This window comes from Neurospora hispaniola (assembly GCF_033458365.1).
Source record: "Neurospora hispaniola strain FGSC 10403 chromosome Unknown B0T23scaffold_3, whole genome shotgun sequence".
Lineage (NCBI taxonomy): Eukaryota > Fungi > Ascomycota > Sordariomycetes > Sordariales > Sordariaceae > Neurospora > Neurospora hispaniola.
In genome coordinates, this window is record NW_026944408.1 from 1,559,259 (window position 1) to 1,576,762 (window position 17,504).

General features: G+C 50.9%; 6 protein-coding genes and 1 non-coding gene across 7 annotated transcripts; 4 read left to right on the plus strand and 3 right to left on the minus strand.

Moving 5' to 3' along the window:
- Positions 1-60: 60 nt before the first annotated feature.
- On the minus strand, positions 61-2,259 carry B0T23DRAFT_376620 (WD40-repeat-containing domain protein). The gene has a single exon (XM_062836977.1). It carries the CDS (start codon positions 2,193-2,195, stop codon positions 435-437), a length of 1,761 nt encoding a protein of 586 aa, XP_062693892.1. The 5' UTR covers positions 2,196-2,259; the 3' UTR covers positions 61-434.
- A 263-nt stretch (positions 2,260-2,522) lies between these two features.
- On the minus strand, positions 2,523-3,562 carry B0T23DRAFT_312788 (uncharacterized protein; the record flags this gene model as incomplete). The annotated part of the gene is made up of 2 exons (XM_062834704.1): positions 2,523-3,438; positions 3,498-3,562. 2 exons carry the CDS (start codon positions 3,560-3,562, stop codon positions 2,523-2,525), a joined length of 981 nt encoding a protein of 326 aa, XP_062693893.1.
- A 599-nt stretch (positions 3,563-4,161) lies between these two features.
- B0T23DRAFT_108919 (SWR1-complex protein 5) lies at positions 4,162-5,556 on the plus strand. The gene is made up of 2 exons (XM_062831831.1): positions 4,162-4,671; positions 4,730-5,556. The coding sequence occupies exons 1-2, from the start codon at positions 4,340-4,342 to the stop codon at positions 5,424-5,426; spliced, it is 1,029 nt and encodes a 342-aa protein (XP_062693894.1). The 5' UTR covers positions 4,162-4,339; the 3' UTR covers positions 5,427-5,556.
- A 237-nt stretch (positions 5,557-5,793) lies between these two features.
- Positions 5,794-5,875, plus strand: B0T23DRAFT_t129. The gene has a single exon. It is a non-coding gene; the product is annotated as a tRNA-Ser (tRNA).
- Positions 5,876-9,173: 3,298 nt separating this feature from the next.
- On the minus strand, positions 9,174-10,730 carry B0T23DRAFT_108956 (guanine nucleotide-binding protein alpha subunit). Its single transcript, XM_062831832.1, has 4 exons — positions 10,467-10,730; positions 10,026-10,368; positions 9,411-9,967; positions 9,174-9,351 (listed from the first exon to the last, which is right to left on the minus strand). Exons 1-4 carry the CDS (start codon positions 10,582-10,584, stop codon positions 9,308-9,310), a joined length of 1,062 nt encoding a protein of 353 aa, XP_062693895.1. The 5' UTR covers positions 10,585-10,730; the 3' UTR covers positions 9,174-9,307.
- A 4,054-nt stretch (positions 10,731-14,784) lies between these two features.
- On the plus strand, positions 14,785-15,334 carry B0T23DRAFT_108986 (uncharacterized protein). Its single transcript, XM_062831833.1, has one exon. The coding sequence runs from the start codon at positions 14,909-14,911 to the stop codon at positions 15,182-15,184; it is 276 nt and encodes a 91-aa protein (XP_062693896.1). The 5' UTR covers positions 14,785-14,908; the 3' UTR covers positions 15,185-15,334.
- A 1,319-nt stretch (positions 15,335-16,653) lies between these two features.
- Positions 16,654-17,427, plus strand: B0T23DRAFT_376634 (uncharacterized protein). The gene has a single exon (XM_062836978.1). It carries the CDS (start codon positions 16,682-16,684, stop codon positions 17,084-17,086), a length of 405 nt encoding a protein of 134 aa, XP_062693897.1. The 5' UTR covers positions 16,654-16,681; the 3' UTR covers positions 17,087-17,427.
- The last annotated feature ends 77 nt before the right edge of the window (positions 17,428-17,504 follow it).

Here is a 17,504-nt window from a genome sequence, read left to right on the forward strand (position 1 = left end):
TTTTTGTGTAGATTGTAGTTCTAGTCGCATAGTCCATTGTCAAATCACTGCCACTAGAGAGGTTTCCGTCCAGTCTCATTCCTGTCCATGGCATTCGTTTGGAGACAACAAAGGACCGTATCGTACCCCTGAGTGGATGTAAACAAACACAGATGACATTTCTACGGTATCATGATCCACATGCAATATGTTTTGTGACTGGCACAATCTTAGGTACCGGCAGCCAGCTAGTTGACCTGACTGGACATCTTTGGTATCAATGAATCCCCATCAGAAGGGTCCTATTTTCTTTACGTCAGGCTGCCTTTCAATGATCATAATGATGACTCCTCTGAATTTAAAAACCCCCAAAAGGAAAAAAAAAAGAAAATACCAAACTCCGGTAAGAGGACTATATCTCTCTATATGCGCAACACAACGTTATACATGTAGAATTACCTCTTAACCTTCTTCCGATCCGGCCCCTCCCCCTCCTCCTCCTCTCCCTCACTCACATCCGCATACTGCGTAACCGGCTGCGTCTCCTTCCACGCCTTGGTAAACATGGGGTCCTTCTTAGCCACCTCCGCATACTTGAGCAGCGCCTCTCGGGGGTCCTCGTGCAACATTTTGCTGAGCGGGATGTTCTCCGAGATGTGTTTTTCGTCCGGCTGGCTGCGCATAAAGGGCGTGATCTGCTGCACCTGGGGGCCTCTAGTCCCGCTGCCGGTGCCGCCGCCACGCTTCCCCTTGGGCTTCGGTACCGAGGCCCCGGGGGTGACGATGGAGTCGGCGGAGAGGCCGAGGCTCTGGTCCATCGTGAGGTTGGGGTCGTCGTCAATGTGTCGCTTCTTGGGCGCGCGGGACATGACTTCAACAGCACCGCGGAAGGATTTTTCGGGGTTGAAGAGAATGCGGGTCTCAGCGTTGGCGGAACCGGTAATGATTTGGTTGAGCTTGGGGTGCCATTCGACGACGATGATTGGTATCCCGGGCGTGATGGGCGTAACATGTTCCGGTCTGAGGTTGCCCGGGTTGAGGATGTGGAGGTGGCCGGATGCAGAACCAGTGATGATCGATCGCGAGTCCGGAGAGTATCGAATGTTGGCCATTGGGAAGCGATCCGATGTTGACGGGTGCTCGACCTTGACGAGAGGCTCTTTGAACTTGCGCGTGTCCCATAGCTTGATCAAGCCGTCACCTCCTCTTGTAACCACCATTCTTCCATCCGCGCTGATATCGATACCGCCTGTCCATGTATCTGGCTTGTGTGCTTCGCGAATTTCTGCCGCTGGTCGCGTGAAGGGACCGTTACCGCTGTACATGACCAACGAACCATCCAGAGCGGCCGCCACCAGAACCGGATTGCTCCCCTGGGTAGAGGCACCCCATACCACCGATGTCATTCTTGTCCGACCAGCCGATCCCGCAGCTTTCGATTTGAAAACAATCACCTCTTTTTGGCTTCTCTTGTTGTTGACGTCCCAAATTCTTAGCGTACTGTCCGAGCCAGCAGTAACGCAAAGGTTGGGGTCGCTGGGATGCCATGTGCCTGTTGTAATCTCTCCGACGTGACCCTTTGTATTGTGCATGTCGCGAAGATACATATCGCCCTTGACAAACTCTGTCAAGATATCGCCATCCCTCGACATGATCTTGGCTTGGGGATGCGCTGTCACGCAGAGAAAGTGGCTGCCCGAAGTAGGGCAGAACTCGGCGCGTTGAATCGGGTGCGAGTCGGTGGTAGCTGATGACTTGTTGGACTCCCACGGATCAACGCTCCGGAAGGCCCGTAGTGTTGTTGGCGTCATGGCAGAAAAGTCATGCAGCTTGATTGTCCCGTCGAGGGAACCCGTAAGAAGTCGACCGCCGGCCGGGTCCAAGGACACGCTTGTCACGGCGCGTTCGTGTGTCTTGAGTACAAGCTCGTGGGATACGGGGAATCGATCGCTCTCGTCTTCGGACTCGTCCTCTGAGTCGTCGTCGTCATCATCATCATCGTCGCTGTCATTGTCACTATCGTCATCCTTCTTGCGGTCGCCTTTCTTTGGCGCTGCTGGTGTCTCTACCTGTCGCCTCGCCCTTTCTATCTGCGCCGCGATATTGGCTTCTCTGCTTGTTTTGCCAAAGGACAGCGGCACATAGGCGCGCATGGGGTCATCTGGGGCAAGTTGCGGTTGCTCAACCAGGTAGTCATCACTGTCGCTATCGCTCATTGTGCCGGTGTGAGGATACGGAAAGAATTGGTGGTTGTAAGGAGCAAAAAAGTGTGTTGAAACGACACCTCGGTCGGACGTTGAGATCATCAAGTTGCCTAACAGCTCCACTGTTTCTTGGCGTGCATTTCAGGGTCCAGGCGGTGCGGGAGCTGTGACGCTACCCCGGATTGTTACAGTGTACTTGCAAATTGAAAGATAAATTGCCGGCCATCGAGGTTCTTTTTTGCAGTTTCATCATCCCATGTCTCCAACTTCTTCATGTTGACTTTGACATAAGCTGTCCTACTAGAAAATCGTACAGGAACGCACAAAGTCCGCAAAATATCATGCCGCCGCCTGTACACCCTGTGATGCTCCCGGGCCGGCCGCCTTCTTCAAAGCCTCCAACCTCGCCAGCTCCTCCTGCTTCATCCTCTCCTGGATCCTGACTCTCTCCGGGACAATCTGTTCTCTTGGCCTGGTAATCTTCCAGCCTTCCAGACGGTCTTTTCCAAGAGCCCGCAACGTTACCTGCTCGACGAGTGAATAGTGGCCGTCCTCCCTATCAAAGTTGAACGGCTGCTTCAGCGCTACTGGCGGGTTGGTAATGATGCGGACGTTCCTCTTCGCGTTGCTGGAGGCCGAGTGCAGCATCAGCGGATGAAGTAAGTACACGTCTCCGACCTTGCCTGTTGCCTCGACAAACTGGGTGCAACCCTTGGCCGTGTTGTTGAACCAGTTGAGATGCTGCTCTTGCTTGAACTCGGCATCGCCGCGGGGTGCCATGCGTGGCGAGACACCCTCGGGATGCTCGTACAGGTGTTTGGCGAGGATAGGGATTGCCTCCGGACAGATCATGGTCCCGCCGCCCTCGGGCATGATATCGGTGAAGAGAGGAATGACGAGCAGGCCCTGCTCCGGGCTGTCGAGGTAGTGGACGAAGAAGTCACCATCGACGTGCCAATTGTCCAGCTTTTGCGGGGGGACTGGCTTCCCTTCTTTCTGTGGTGTGCCCAGGTTGACGATAAGGGAGTCCTTCCACTTCTTGGACCAGTTCGCGATCTTATCCTCGCCGCCGCAAAGCTCGCTGATGGCTGCCCAGGCACGAGGAGCAAAATCTGCAGCGTCGAACTCCATGTGTGAGGGCATGTTGACACGTTCTTTGTTCCAGGTGGACTTGTCGTTTGGATCCATTCCTAGTCTCGTCCAGACATTGGCGATGATCTCCTGTGCTCTCTGCTGCGTGAAGGCAGCCGGGATCCTGGCATGGTCAGTACCTCGAACGAGGTTGAACAGCTGGTATGGTGACATGACACCTACTTGACCCAGCCATGGGCGAGGAAGTGTTCCTTCTCTTCAAGACTCAGAGCAGATGACGACGACATGTTCAGTGTGATGTTGCCTTTTGGACACATCCTGTAGAAAGTAGCGTAAAGAACAAGACTATAGACTGAAACGGGGCCGACAAGCTATCTCTACCCTTATATACTCTTTTCAAGATCCCGACAGTAACCAACCCAAGCTAATCAGTCCGATCTTCACGACAACTCCGGACTCCGAATGGAATGCCGCCTCACACTGCGCCACGAGGCAGCTAGGTAATTCATCCTTGCTCCGTAGGCACCCTAGGCTACGTGTAACCGGCGGGGTGGTTTTTGGTTTAACCAGAAATACCCTATTGGATATCGCCAGGTTTATTGGAGAGTACGGCATCACCAGTTTTCCATTTTCGTGATAGCGGCCTTTCTGAACCTGAACATCATGTCCCAGTGGTGTGGTTGACAACATCGTCAGGGGCAGATCCATCTTGTCATCGGATGATAGCAACTCTAAAAAGGTTCCCGGTTGCGGGGCGTTCTCAGCGGGACATCAAGGAAGGTGTGGGCGTGATGCGGGGGAGCTTGAGCCGAACAGCGGCGGCGTGACGGCAAGGTGCCCTATTGGCCGCTAACAGGGCGTTTGTGTTTCCACTGTCACGCTGCAGTCGATCGGACAAAGACATGGATCCCGTCCTTATTCCCTTCATCACTTTTCCACTTTGATATTCCGGCCCACGATACTTGGAAGAGGAACCATTCCTGGAACGACGACACATACGGCAACGAGGATTTTACGCGAATAGCTTGAGGAAGACCAGACTATTACAATCGAGAGATATCAAGATGCCGCCAACACTGGAACTTCTCGCAGAAGACTACGCGTCAGAGGAAGACTCCGACTTCGCCCCAGAAACTGCCGAAGCCGCGGAAGAATCGTCAATATCCGACGATGACGACGAAGAAGCCGGTGACGATGCCGAGAAATCGAAACCTGAGAAGAGGAAACGCGCTGCCATTGACGAGGCGGAAGACGCTGGTTATGACAATTCCGGAGATGAAGCTATAATAAAGAAGGGGGAGAAACGTCAAAAGAAAACAAAGACAAAAAATGCTGCCGACGATGAGGAAACTGGCGAGGGCGGTCTCATCAAGACGCGCAGCCAACGCGCCGTTGAGTATGTTTTCACATCAATCCTCTTCCCTTTGGGTCCTGGTCATTAACGACAATGGCAGAAAGGAGAAACGTTCAACAGCCGCCGCCAGCGGACCTGTTACAATCGACGTCGATGCCCTTTGGGCGCAAATGATCAGCGAGCCGGTCATACCACGAACAAGTACAGCGAAACCAGACGAAAGCGCCGATGCAGCGAACCGTGACATCGCGAAATCGTCATCCCAGCAGCCAGAAACAGCCAAGGCGAAAGATCCCGATTCCGACCTCATAAAGATCAAGAGAACCTACAACTTCGCCGGCAAAGTCCACACTGAAGAAAAGCTCGTCGCCCGCGATTCTGCCGAAGCAAAACTCTATCTCGCCTCTCTCGGAGAGAACGCTCCAGCCGACGGCGAAACAGCCGCCGAGGACGAGTCCTCCTCTGCCAAGCGCATGCCCCGAAAAGCTTTCCGGTCCGTCTTCGAGCCCATCACCGACGCCAACTCGGCGCATCGTTCCGACCTCAACCTGAGCATGGCCTCCCGCCTGCAGGCTCGCGAAGCCACGGGCAACAAGGCCAAGAAGCTCAACACGGTCGAGAAGAGCAAGATGGACTGGGCAGTGGCGGTCGACAAGATGGGCCTCAAGGACGAGCTCGAACTGGCCGGCAAGTCCAAGGACTCGTTTGCTGCGAGGCAGGATTTCTTGGCCAGGAGCGAGATGCGCAGGGAGGAGGAGGCAAGGAGGGCGAGGATGGCGCAGGCGGGGAAGACGTGAGCGTGGCACGATCTCCAGTCATCCATTGGTCGCTTGCCTATCATTGTTGTATGGATGGCGTCTCCCTTACCACCACAAGGAAGGACAGCACCATGCAACACAATTTCATTTCTTACGATCGCCAAATAGAGATACCCCAGTTTTCAATATCGGAACCTTCCAACGCGTTGAAGGCACCAAAGCAAAACACAACTTGCATGAAACCAGAGTCACAGTCACTATCAATTCCTTGCAATTCCTAGTTTTCACTGCAAAGGAACATGCATTTCTCATCCAGAAGTCGTTTGGCAAGTTGTACCCATGCACCACCCTGTCTGACTCATGATCCCAACTTCTCAATGCAGTTATCATCAACCAATCATCAACTGGCGTGGTGGCGGAGTGGTCTAACGCGCAAGACTAGAAATCTTGTTCCTTCGGGAGCGTCTGTTCGAATCAGGCCCACGTCGAAATGATTCTTTTTTCCATGCTTTTTTTTTGGACGACTTTATTGTTGAGTGGCTCCATAACACCAGTCGGGGGTACCTAGCCGCTAGCAGCGGATGCCGACGACAACGCTTTTTGGTCCTTTGTTCACAATGATTTCCCAATGTATCCTGGGAGCTTATTCGATTATTTGGGGGGTTGGTTTCCGCTGATACAGAACTAGATCAACGACCTCTCCTCCAAATTGAGAATGTCAAGTAAACTCAACAAAGGAAAATTGTCTACGTCGAACTTCCAGTCTCAAACAGTTAGTTCAACATCCCAAGGTTGTTGGGTACCTCTACCTATGTATGCACGCCTTCGGAGCCCTTTTGAGATCTGAAAATAACCTTGAAGGTAGACTCGCTTCAGAGAGTTTACCTTACCCCTCTTCTTGCCGATCAGCAGTCGAAGCTGGTGCTAATAAGAAGGGGAAGAAAAGGTAACTGAAGGTTGGTAAAAGATGGTAGCGGTGATTACCTACTCGGCGTAGGACTCGTGAGAGCGTCACTTAACTTCGCGTCACATCCGGAGGATGCAATAGCGATACCTGGCGATGGTGAAAATGGGTGAATGGCAGGCTGGTGTGGAGATTTTTTCACCGGGCCGGGGAAGTGAGGGATGTCAAGATGATGGTTGTGACGATGATCTGTTGCAGCAGACGTTCTGTTATCATGTCCATCTCCTTTCCTTCTCCCGGGGCAATAAGGGTATCGTTGGCTTGAGACGACAAGTACTGCCAGCAATGCTAGGTTGAGAGAGTAAAACCATTTGCATGTAGCCTGACATGGAATGTTATAAGTCGTCGATGACTGTCCTCGACGAAACGGCGTGTTGGCCCTTCCTCTTGAAGGTGGTTGCTACTCGATAGTGTGGGAGGAGGGACTGGGTTTTCCGCTGGTTTCCAAGTACCTGATGATGAATGACTTGGGAAACTCAGGACGAGCAGTAAGTAGGAGAAAGGAAAAAGAAGATACATCTGATACAATGACTCCAAGTGAAAACTGGCGGAGGTAAGTTTTTGTGCAGGATGAACGAGTCCCATGACGTTTTCTTTTCACTTTTTCGAGGAATACCAGTCAGTGTAGTCTTATCAACAACAAGCGTCGTCCTACCAACAAAGTGTAGTATACGTCCCGCAATCTAAAATTCTACCGGTACTACTGCAAATAGACAGGACGGAGTTAGATGGATTTTATGACAACCTACATCGTCCCCCTCTTTCCTCCTGTCTCCGTCTGAGATTCATATACCTACCGCGCTGCATTTTCTTGACCTGCGGATATCCTATGGGATCAGACAGAGAGAAGGTGCCGTAGCGTATGAGCATAGTGAGCCATTCTTGAACATGACTTTTCGAACTTCAAATTTCAGATCTCAACTCCTCTGTTGTATACAAACGAAACAGGGAAATGGAAGTAAGAGGGAAAAAGAAGGAACAACGCATAAGGGTAATTGTATCATCTCGATAGCTTTAAGATGAATGGACTTGACTCTTCGTTATTCTCTGGAAGATCAATCATACAAATGGTACGAGGCCTAGCAGCAGACTTTCCCAGTTGTTTATTGAACGCTCTACTTACAAAGAAATAGGTAATACAGCTTCAACATCTCCATCATAGTCCACTACCTCGATCTCAACAAGTCATGACTACAACCTCCAACCTTCAGCTTCCTCGCGTCATCCCAGCCCAGCCCTCGGCATACTATGCAGCAGCATCTTAGCTTCCATCCCTTGTGATCGCCATCACATTTTCAGGAAACCTCAAAAGCTTGATGTTCTCGATGGTGACTCTCGTCCTCATTTTTTGTTTCTAGGATCTACTCTGGGACGTCCTTGTGGTAAATTCACACGAGACTACCCACCGTTGCACACGGGCAACATTCCCATCAGAGGTGAGGAGTAAGAACAATCTAACTCCATAGAGGTATTCGACACTCCCCCTTTCTTCCGAACACCAAGCTCATCACCACAAAAACATGAATAGTAATCTTACAGTGTTCCGACGAACGCCATGCTGAGTATGTGGTGTGTAAACGTTCCGAGGTGTAGCTATTCATATTCCTAGTATGGGCAGGGCTGTCTGATCTTTTACCACTTACACCTACCTAGCTACTTGGTGGTGTCGGGTGCTTTCTGCCATGTTTGCTACCCGAAAAGAATGCCGCATGATTTATATTGGTGACACAAAAGGATTCCTTTCCTCCTTTTTCGTCCCTTCATTCCCTCGTGGCGATTATATTACCCTATGCCAGTTGGACAGTTGCCTGCCTTCCTTCCCGCATGTCGTGCTACCCTCTTGCTGTGGTTCCCCTTTTTCGATACAACACACCCACGTTTGCTTGGTACTTGGTCAAATTACGCCTCACTATTACGATATGTATAAGCTTTATATCACTAGTGTCACGGTTATCAATAGATTATGGAATCATATTTTGTTTTCAAGTTAATCGCGTTTCAATATCGGTATTGGTATGGTATAGACAGACAAGACAAATCCAACCGTTGCGTTGCCCATAGGAAACCGGGACCGCCATTGCTCCCCTCTCCCACGCCGCCTGCAAAAACAAAGATAACACATCACGCGAATAAACTTTCTTGGAAAAAACAGAAGAAGTAGAGTAAAAAAAAAGGAAAAGAGACCTCGCTTGTCTTGGTATATCGTTTGCTGCACGCGCGCGCGCGCCGCAACGTTTCCCGCCCTCTGTTTTTCTTTGCCCTCTTACAGCCACAGAGGGGAAAATAGCGGAACGAAACGGGCGTCGCTCATCTCTTCGTCCGTCGTGGTTTTGGTAACCCCTGCTCTTTCTTCGCCTTTCCCTTCTCTACCTTCCCCCCAATCGGTAGCGACCTATTTGTTTCCAGCATCCTCTCCCCAGAACCCATGGGCTTGGATCCCATTACTTTCTCCCACACCACTCATGGAAGGACACCCGAAATAAGATTGAGAAAAGCACGCACGCCAAAATCATCCATTTCTTTTGTTGAGAGGGGCTTTTGCTTCCCATAGCAGCCGCGGTGTCCCTGGGGAGAAAGAGCAAGGTGAAAAGCGCCCGGATCAGAGGGGATAGAAAAAGATGATAGAAAAAAAGAAATCGTACAGAACACCGATAGAGAGCAAAGACTCCAAGGTCGATGGGGAATCATGATTAAACAAAATAGTTAGCCCCCCTCTTGATGATGCTTCTCAAATGCAATTTCTCCAGGGACGCCCCGAGGTGTATGTAGAGCTCATATCCACTCGAAAGCCCACGCCACCTCCACTAGATCATAATCTGGAGGCAGAAACTGTGGGCAGGGAGCCAGCGGCAACGACTGGGCGGCAACACTCGAAGTTCTGATCGGTATCAACCGCTTGCCCGAACCTCACAGCCCCATTAACTGATGAAAAAATTAGAAAGATTGCGTTCAATGCTCAAATCAAACCGCAGAGACGCAGGTTCTCCTGGATAATGATATCTGTTTTTGTCTATTAGCTTCTTGTCCACGCAAAATTTTGAAGTAGGCAAATAACGTACCATTGACCGCAGCCATGACGAAACGAATTTGTGTGGTATCCGTCGCGCATGTGAAATGCGTGTAAATCTGCTTGGTCTCGTGCTGGTTCAAACTGACGAAGCGGTTGAGAATGTAGTCGCAAGCGGCAGCGTAGTCATCACCGCCCTCGTAATCGGGGAAGTAGTTCTTCATCGGGCTGACCGGCAACTTCTCCTTAAACCTATCGATCTTGTTGAGGAAAAGAATGATGGATGTCTTGATGAACCACCTGGAGTTGCAGATGGAATCGAACAGAGTAAGGGCCTCCTGCATACGGTTGACGGTTTCATCTTCGAAAAGCAACTGATCGTACTCGGAAATGGCGACCAAGAAAAGAATGGTGGTGACGTTCTCGAAGCAGTGGATCCACTTCTTACGTTCGCTACGCTGGCCACCGACATCGAACATACGGTACGTAAGATCGCCAATAATGAAGGTCGTTTCCGTAATACCGGTTGTCTTGACACGTGATCGCAGAACGTCCTGGTCGTTGGGCATATAGTCGGGCGCGGCGATACGGGCGATGTTATCGAAGTAGCTGTGACAGCATGTTAGCGGTTGGAGACCAGAGCCTCCCTCATCATGCGGAAACTTACTATCTTGCCGAGTCGTTCAATTGGTATTCCCTCGACCTCTTAAAGCAGCTCTGGACGCCAGCGTCCCTCCAGAGGGCCTCGATAGCATTGCCGACCTCAGGAGGCAGCACGTCACCTTCTATTTGAGCGGGCTGCATGAAGATGGTTTGGACATGGTACTCGACGCGCTGATCGGCGAGTGGCAACTCTAGGGACTCCATGGCCTCGAGAATGACGCGCATGGACTGCACAGTGTTGCTGAAGATGATTTCCTTGAACGACTCGCGCTCGTCGCGCGAGTAACCTCCTTCGTGGATAAGCTTCATCTGCTTCAAAATGGTCGACTTTCCGGATTCACCAGCACCTGCAACATATTGTCAGCTTCCGCGAAATTTCATTGGTGACCCAAGGGTCCGGACCAGGGCCGCGCCAGCAATTGGCTTGTCGGGAGACATGACATACCCAGAAGAAGCATCTTGATCTCATTGCGTTGTTGCATGCGATCCCTCTTGAGCTGGTTCTCAATCTCCTCGTTCCGGGCCTTGCCCTCCTTCTCCTCTGTACTCATTCCGCAACCCATTTTGGCGACTTGTTGTAGCTCGTAGCAATGATAGAGAGTGTCTGTTTCGTTATTCGGGGATTATTATCGACGGTCTGGTGACGAGTTTGAGGTTAGTATCAGAGCGATGATAATTGAGACGAACTGGGACGTCGACAGGCGATTTGTATTTGTAAGTGTTAGGGGGGGGCGAGAACCCCCTGGTCTCTGGGGGACGGGAGGCAGTCCAGTTGGAGTCTCCGCTGCGAAAAATAGCGGGTGCCCTTCCAGAAACGAGCTAGAACCACCACCCCCGAAAAGCCTCGGAGTCGCTGTCATTGCGCCCGTTGAAACCGCAAACAGATGCCGGATCGAGGCTCGATGGTCGATGCAGTTTCGAAGGTGTCGATTGTTGGGCATGGCAGCGCTCGGTGAGGTGCGATTGATGGGCAGCAAACAGGACAGACAGCCTTTGAGGGCAGCACGACAAGGCGGGAGGATGATGGGATGCAAAGGCGTTCGTTCTCTTGCGCTGGACTGAATGGAGTGCTCATGTTGCGAACCTAAATACTCACTTTTTTTTTTTTTCCGGCAGTATACCACGCAATTGCAATTAGGCCTTCAATCAACCGCACTTGATTGGAAGGGGAGCGTCGGATCGGTTGGTGCGAAAGGGAGAGACGGGGTGCAGCTCGATAATTAGAAAGTCGTCAAGACCATACGATAGGTAGGTAATTGTCGCGAGGTAGGCGGCCAAGAGTACAATTGCTGCTGGACTCTCTCAGCAATTCGCGGTTGCGGGAGGAAGGGTGTCGAGCCGGAAAACGGAAAACGAAAGGAAGGGAAAGATTGGGGAATTGGTGGAGGAATGGGAGGTTGGCTTTGTCGGTGTTAATGTGAGCAGTGAAATGGTGCGCACTCTCACACCAGACCCGAACCAGGCGACCAGGCACACTCCAGCACTGATGCGTACTGACTGCGTAGTGCGTACAGGCATCGGGCAGGCGCACAGTACAGGCACTACGCTAGACGGGACTCCGATTTCCTGTCCCAGTTCCATCAGTGAATTTCGGGGGCAGCGACCCAGCAGGAACCCACCGCGCACTCTCCAAGGTGAGATGGGCTCCAGCTGCGATGCCACTCTGGCTAATCAGAGGCGGTCGTTGCGTGCATGCAAGTGGGCCAATGCAACAGACCCTGGGCTGCCGGCCTTGGGAGTTGGGACGATGGACGACTCCTCCTCGTTTGGATGCCGACCTGTGCGACCATCATTGACCCTTTTCGTCCTATTTGGAACCTCTTTTTTTTTGATAACACGGCTCTGCCCTTTGCTTTGCGACTGGCTGCCTTGCCCTGTGCCTGGCTTCCTAGTTCCAAACATTGCGAGTGGATGCTACTCTAGGCTGCTGTTCATGTTCATGCACCGCGTCGACTGTGGAAAGAGCGTCACATCGCCCACCCCCTTCGAGACCCTCTCTATCCATTCAGTTTTGATCCATCTCCCACCGACGTGTGCCCCTGGCCTCCAGTGGCATCCGTACCTGGCATGACATGGAACGGAACAAAAACGGCGGACACCACTGGACACCATCACCCTTTGCATTTCGACAATCGCCCTGTTCTGCTCCAGTTCCTCGCTCCAGTCCGGCCCATCCCATGCCATCACCAAGGGGATGGCCACATGGCGGTGGGCGAATTTTACCCCAAGACTGCCCATCCTGACCGTTTGAAATTTGGCCAGCCGATAACAGCCATTGTCGGTCGAATGAAAAAAAAGCGTTTCCAGTTTTCATGTTTCTTGGTTCTCCTGACTTAGCTCAAAGAGTGGATCTCTGGGCAAAGGCTAGTCGGCATCCCAACGCGGCCATGTTTTTGCGCTGGAGCCGTGTCGAGCCCCGTTTCGTCCGTACCTCCGGGTCAGGAACAGAAGAAGAAGAAGCAATGTAGTGTAGTGCCTAGCTACCATCTCCATATTCCGTACACACACTACCGACTTCGTACATACAACACCACTACATACGCTACAGATGCGCAGTCACTGCGATTAATGGCTTCTGTCAACACGATGACCGCTTGAGTGATTGCAAAAAAAACAAGACGTTGGAAACCCACTGAACTGTCATGGGCCAGAATTAGCAACACTGTATCAGCAAAGGTACGGGAAAGACCATGAGAATCTCTACAGTTGATATGGTATCACGCCGCTGAGCACATCACGTCGTGCGCGGATTTTGTGTATGTGCGATACGGTTCAGCGATTGGGAAACGAGGCTTATGAGGATAATCCCCTTCTCATTCCATCTGTCTGCCATGTCACTGAACCCTGATCTGTCGAATTCGAGGTTGGAGAGTCGTAATTTGCACCTGGTCCATTGGACAGGCTCCGGTTAGAACACGATCTGGCACGGATACGGCACCGATCCGACCACAGCACGGCAGGGCTCCGTGACACTCGCGAAGCCATGCCCGATACCCCTGACCGACCCTGAACCGATCAACATCAGTCATCAAACAGCGGCAGGCTTGCGCCGGTGCTTCGGATCCGGGTCCACCACCGGTGCTGATGCATCCGGTATGATGCGGCACGGGCAGTGTGCGGTATCGTTAGAATTTATACGTGACAGTTTCGACAATGCCAGTGACAGGTCTGTCTGTAGACGAAGTGTATATGTACACAGATCAGCCCTGCACTAGCAGAGTTGGTCCAAATGGCACAAAGTAGAACTAACGGACCGCAGAAGCGGCGGCGACGACGTCTCGGAGAGCCTCTTCGACGCCTCTTCTTAGGATATCGGGGCTCTGGAAATCCCCAACAACCTCAAGCTCATTTCGACTAGTCATGAGGCCGTCAACCGTGAACAAAGATTCGACGCCTGCTATAGGCCCCTGGACGAGGTTTAGACAGATTCTTGGATTTCCATGCGTGCATATGCATCTAATAAAGTGCGACTTTGAAACCACCACCAGATTAGCCGGGATTGACGATCCATGCGGCACAAAGGAGACATGTATCAGACACACGTCAGCCTTTGGTTCTATAAGGTAGGAGCATATCATGTATGCTTTGGCTGTCGTTAAATCTGATAGGACAGACAGGTATTCAAACTGCAACGATGCCGATGCTTGAAAGGATTTCGAAATGTTTGCTTGATGGCCAACACCACTCTCTCTTTTCATCCCTCCCTCCCTTCCTTCCTCCCGCCGGCCGCAGTATTGTTTGCTCATCTAGGACATCGCAGGAACAACCACGATCACTCACAACGGAGCCCGCAACCCCACACGAACTGGAAGGACCTACGGGAATGAATGGAACTGAAAGCACGAAATGGACGGGTTGGAACTAAATCCGAACTGAGAGATTCCTTCTCCACAGAGCATTGACCATGCCGATGCGCCATGTCCCACTCCCACCTGCCTCCACCCCTGCAGGGCCCGTTTTTCGATACCCCCGCCTCATGTGATCAGCAAGGACCGATGGTCTTTTTTTTTCTTCAAACAAGATCCACGCTCATGAATTTTGGTGGATGTTTGAAACATCCTATTGTGATATCTTGGACAGTCACGAGAAATCATCACCCAAAAAATGGAAAGTGACGGGAAGACGTCTGGATAAGTTTATATCACTTTCACAAAAGGACAGCCGGGCGCCATTGTCAACAAAACAACGGTCCGAACCCACGACGAACGGCACAGAACGAAAACCCGGCAAGTTTAAAAAAAAACCCTAAAACACCAACGTACGATTAATCCGGCAACGCCTTCTGTTTAGCGCGGCAAACTCCGTATTTCAATCACAAGAAAACTGCCGGACCACAAAGGACAATCGCGGCGGGCGAATTGAATTGGAATGAAAGAAAAACGAGAGCAGCAGCTACCATCTCCACGCGGCAGCGGCCGAAAGCAACAGTCATCATCCCGGCATGGTTCAGTTTTATCTTTTCTTCTGGTTCAGTCATTGTTGGTTTGGGGTTGTGCCAATCCCGCAATTTTCTCATCTCCGGCCAACTGGCCGGGTATCCTCTTCACCTGTCTCCATTCCTTTCTTCGCTGAAACTACGCCGGTCAATATGGCACAAAACTGGAGTCCTTTCCTTTTTGAAGCTTTATTTACAAACTGAGAGATTTGATATTTCTCCTTATTCATGCCGTCGGTAGGGGGGGTTACGCGAGGCTGCAACGGTGCCTCTTTAGTGGCCAGTGGTAGTGTGCATGGTAGAGAGCTTGTCTCTTCGCAGACTTTTGGCCCGAAATTGTCTGCAATTTCAGAAATGAGCAGACCAAACTCTTTTCTGGCTAGGGGCTGACTCCATGTAAGCGCGGCTATTGGCTGGAGCTTGTACTCCACTGTTGCAATATTGCTAGCGTTATGTTCATGTCAGGCACCGTGCTGCACAGGATCGCGACATGCATCGCTAGCACGGCAACACTCTTGGTTGAAGCTGGTGGGGGCGAGATCATGACTTTTCTTGGCTCTCCCGTTCCGTCTTTGTTGGTGTTGGTCGATGGTGTCATCGCGTGGTTTCTAGCCTGGAGCGCTGGGGTCTTTTTGCTTTGCTCTTTTCAGGCAGTGTCTTTAGTGGGAGATGCGCTACACTGCACTACAAGGACAAGCCAGACCACCTACCTCCCTCCGCTGTGCTAAAAACTCGGTCCTTTTTTCGTTGCTTCGAACTGGAACTCAAGAAGCCACCCAATCTTTGCTTGCATAGGACCGTACATAGGTACCGTTTTTGGTTTTTCATAATGCTTCGTCTCCCCCATATGCCACGTTTTTTTTTTTTGTGGTTTACCCTTCGTCACGCAGCCCCTTCATCACTTTTCAATGTCCATCATCCTCGCCCTTGCGGGCCGCAAGTGCAAGATTTGAGATTTCGCTTGTTCTTTTTTCGGGAGCGGTTTCAGATCATGACATGGCATGGCTCATGGAGTGGTATGGCGAATTCAGAAGTCTGAGACCCAAAAAGAAACCCAGAAAGAAGCCCGGTTGTCATGGAATTTCAGCGATTTCATGGATGTGTTCCTTGTCGTATTGACCCTCCCCAGTTCCTGGCTTTCGGGGTGAACGCCCACCCCGAATGACTTCCGTTCGGTTTCTGGTACATAGTCAGTATCAGACATCCTGGCACACTGTTAAACCACCGCTTTAAGTTCCAAGAGACGTGCCGCGATATCGCAGACAAGATGGAGGAGCGGGAGCAGGGATAAACGGCGAAACGCCTGCACACCCGCTCGTTGCTTATCTGTATACCCGCTGCGAAGGCAGCTTGGGGTACACTTGAAAACAACTCTACATACGTATAAACTCTCAAAAGCAAGTTCCCTACCATCAACAACATCATCCAAAGACAACCGACCTTTCATCTCATAACAGATACGAAACACGCTCTAAAAAGAGAGATCGGATGGTTTGAAATGAAACAACATGGGTAAAACGAAATACGCATCTCTTTGTCGTGTTATATTCAAGATCGCGCACCAGCTCCTGGCAAACCCCAACCCATTCATCTTCCTCAACGATCGTTTCGGCCTCCCACATGCCACTCATCGCGAAGGGGAAACCGAACCCAAGCGAAAGTTCGCTTAACTTTGGAAAACGAGATATTCTAGAAGCCGGTTTCGAAGAAGAACAAGAGCGCAACTAAATCTTGAGAGATATGATATGATACGGGCAAACGGGATCCCACGTCTGCCCACATCCGGGCCACGGGCCACGAAGCAACCGCGGCAAACCACGGCTGTAACGTTGGGCAAAATTGATAATTGACAAGAAGTCCAGTTATTAGTGTTCCAATCGAATTTGCAACCTCATAAGGCACGGACGTTGGATTAATTAGGAACGTTGGTGCAAGTGCCCTGGCAAGCGTGGTATGGTGTGCACAGTGCACTACAGCCAAGGTGCCATTAATTATTTTCTTTTTTGATCTCTCTTTTTGTTTTGTTTTTTTTGTTGCTTTTTCAGGGGCTTTCCGTAACGGGCTGAATTATTCCGAGAACAGTAGCAAGTTCGGCACGGCCGAGTGGCCAATAATCCGTATCGATCGGTTGCCCGGCTGCCCGGCTTTTTTTTGGTCTGTCCCTTGTGAAAAGCAAAAATACCAAAAAAGGGAAGGTCGGGAATTTGGAAGCGAAGCGAGCGGACATGGAGCCTCACCTCTACACATCCTCATTCATTCGGTTTCATTTGCTACCTCTTTGTAGGCTATCCCCAGATTACACTATTCCATGGACTGTGGGACTTGCGACTTTCGTTTTTTCTCCTCAGAATAGTATACCTTACCACGTTTTTACTGGGAAGGTCGTCGCGGAGATATGTTATATGATAGATGATGATATGATGCTGATGAGGGCTCGCGTATTTTGGGTTTCGGACTTAATGGTGGTGGGTTTGGCGATTTACATCATAACTGGGAGACTGGTGAATTTCGGGTATCAAGGTGGACGGCGTGCCCTGTCTGAAGTTTCCGTTCACCTGGCTGAGCTGGTCCTGTTGTGTTGTGTGATTTGGTGGTCGCCACATTCAACTACACACTACATATCGAGATGATCTCTGACGGAGATCGAAGACGACTGACTATCCAGCGAAAGAAGCAGTCTTGTTCTGTTCCATTCACTGATGCATCAGCTACTTTAAACCATAGCCCCCTCTACAAACACAAGCCCCTACAAAAGTCTTCGCTTGATTCCCCAAGTGCCGTCAAGCGCCCGCAGTGATATCGCACAAGAGCCTCCATGTACTGACATAACACCCCGCCGAAGGACTTCCTTCATTCGTAAACATCCAAGGTGAAGGACAAAAGATAGAAAAATACAGAACAATACGCACGATAAGTCCGTAGAAAAGTAAAAATATCAGAAGTATAAGTTAAGCAGATAACCAACCCCGACATCGGGCTCGTAGCTGAAGAGATTGGAGGCTAGAGCTCACAGCGCGGTTTCATCGGCTACTGGTCAGCCGGTGTTGC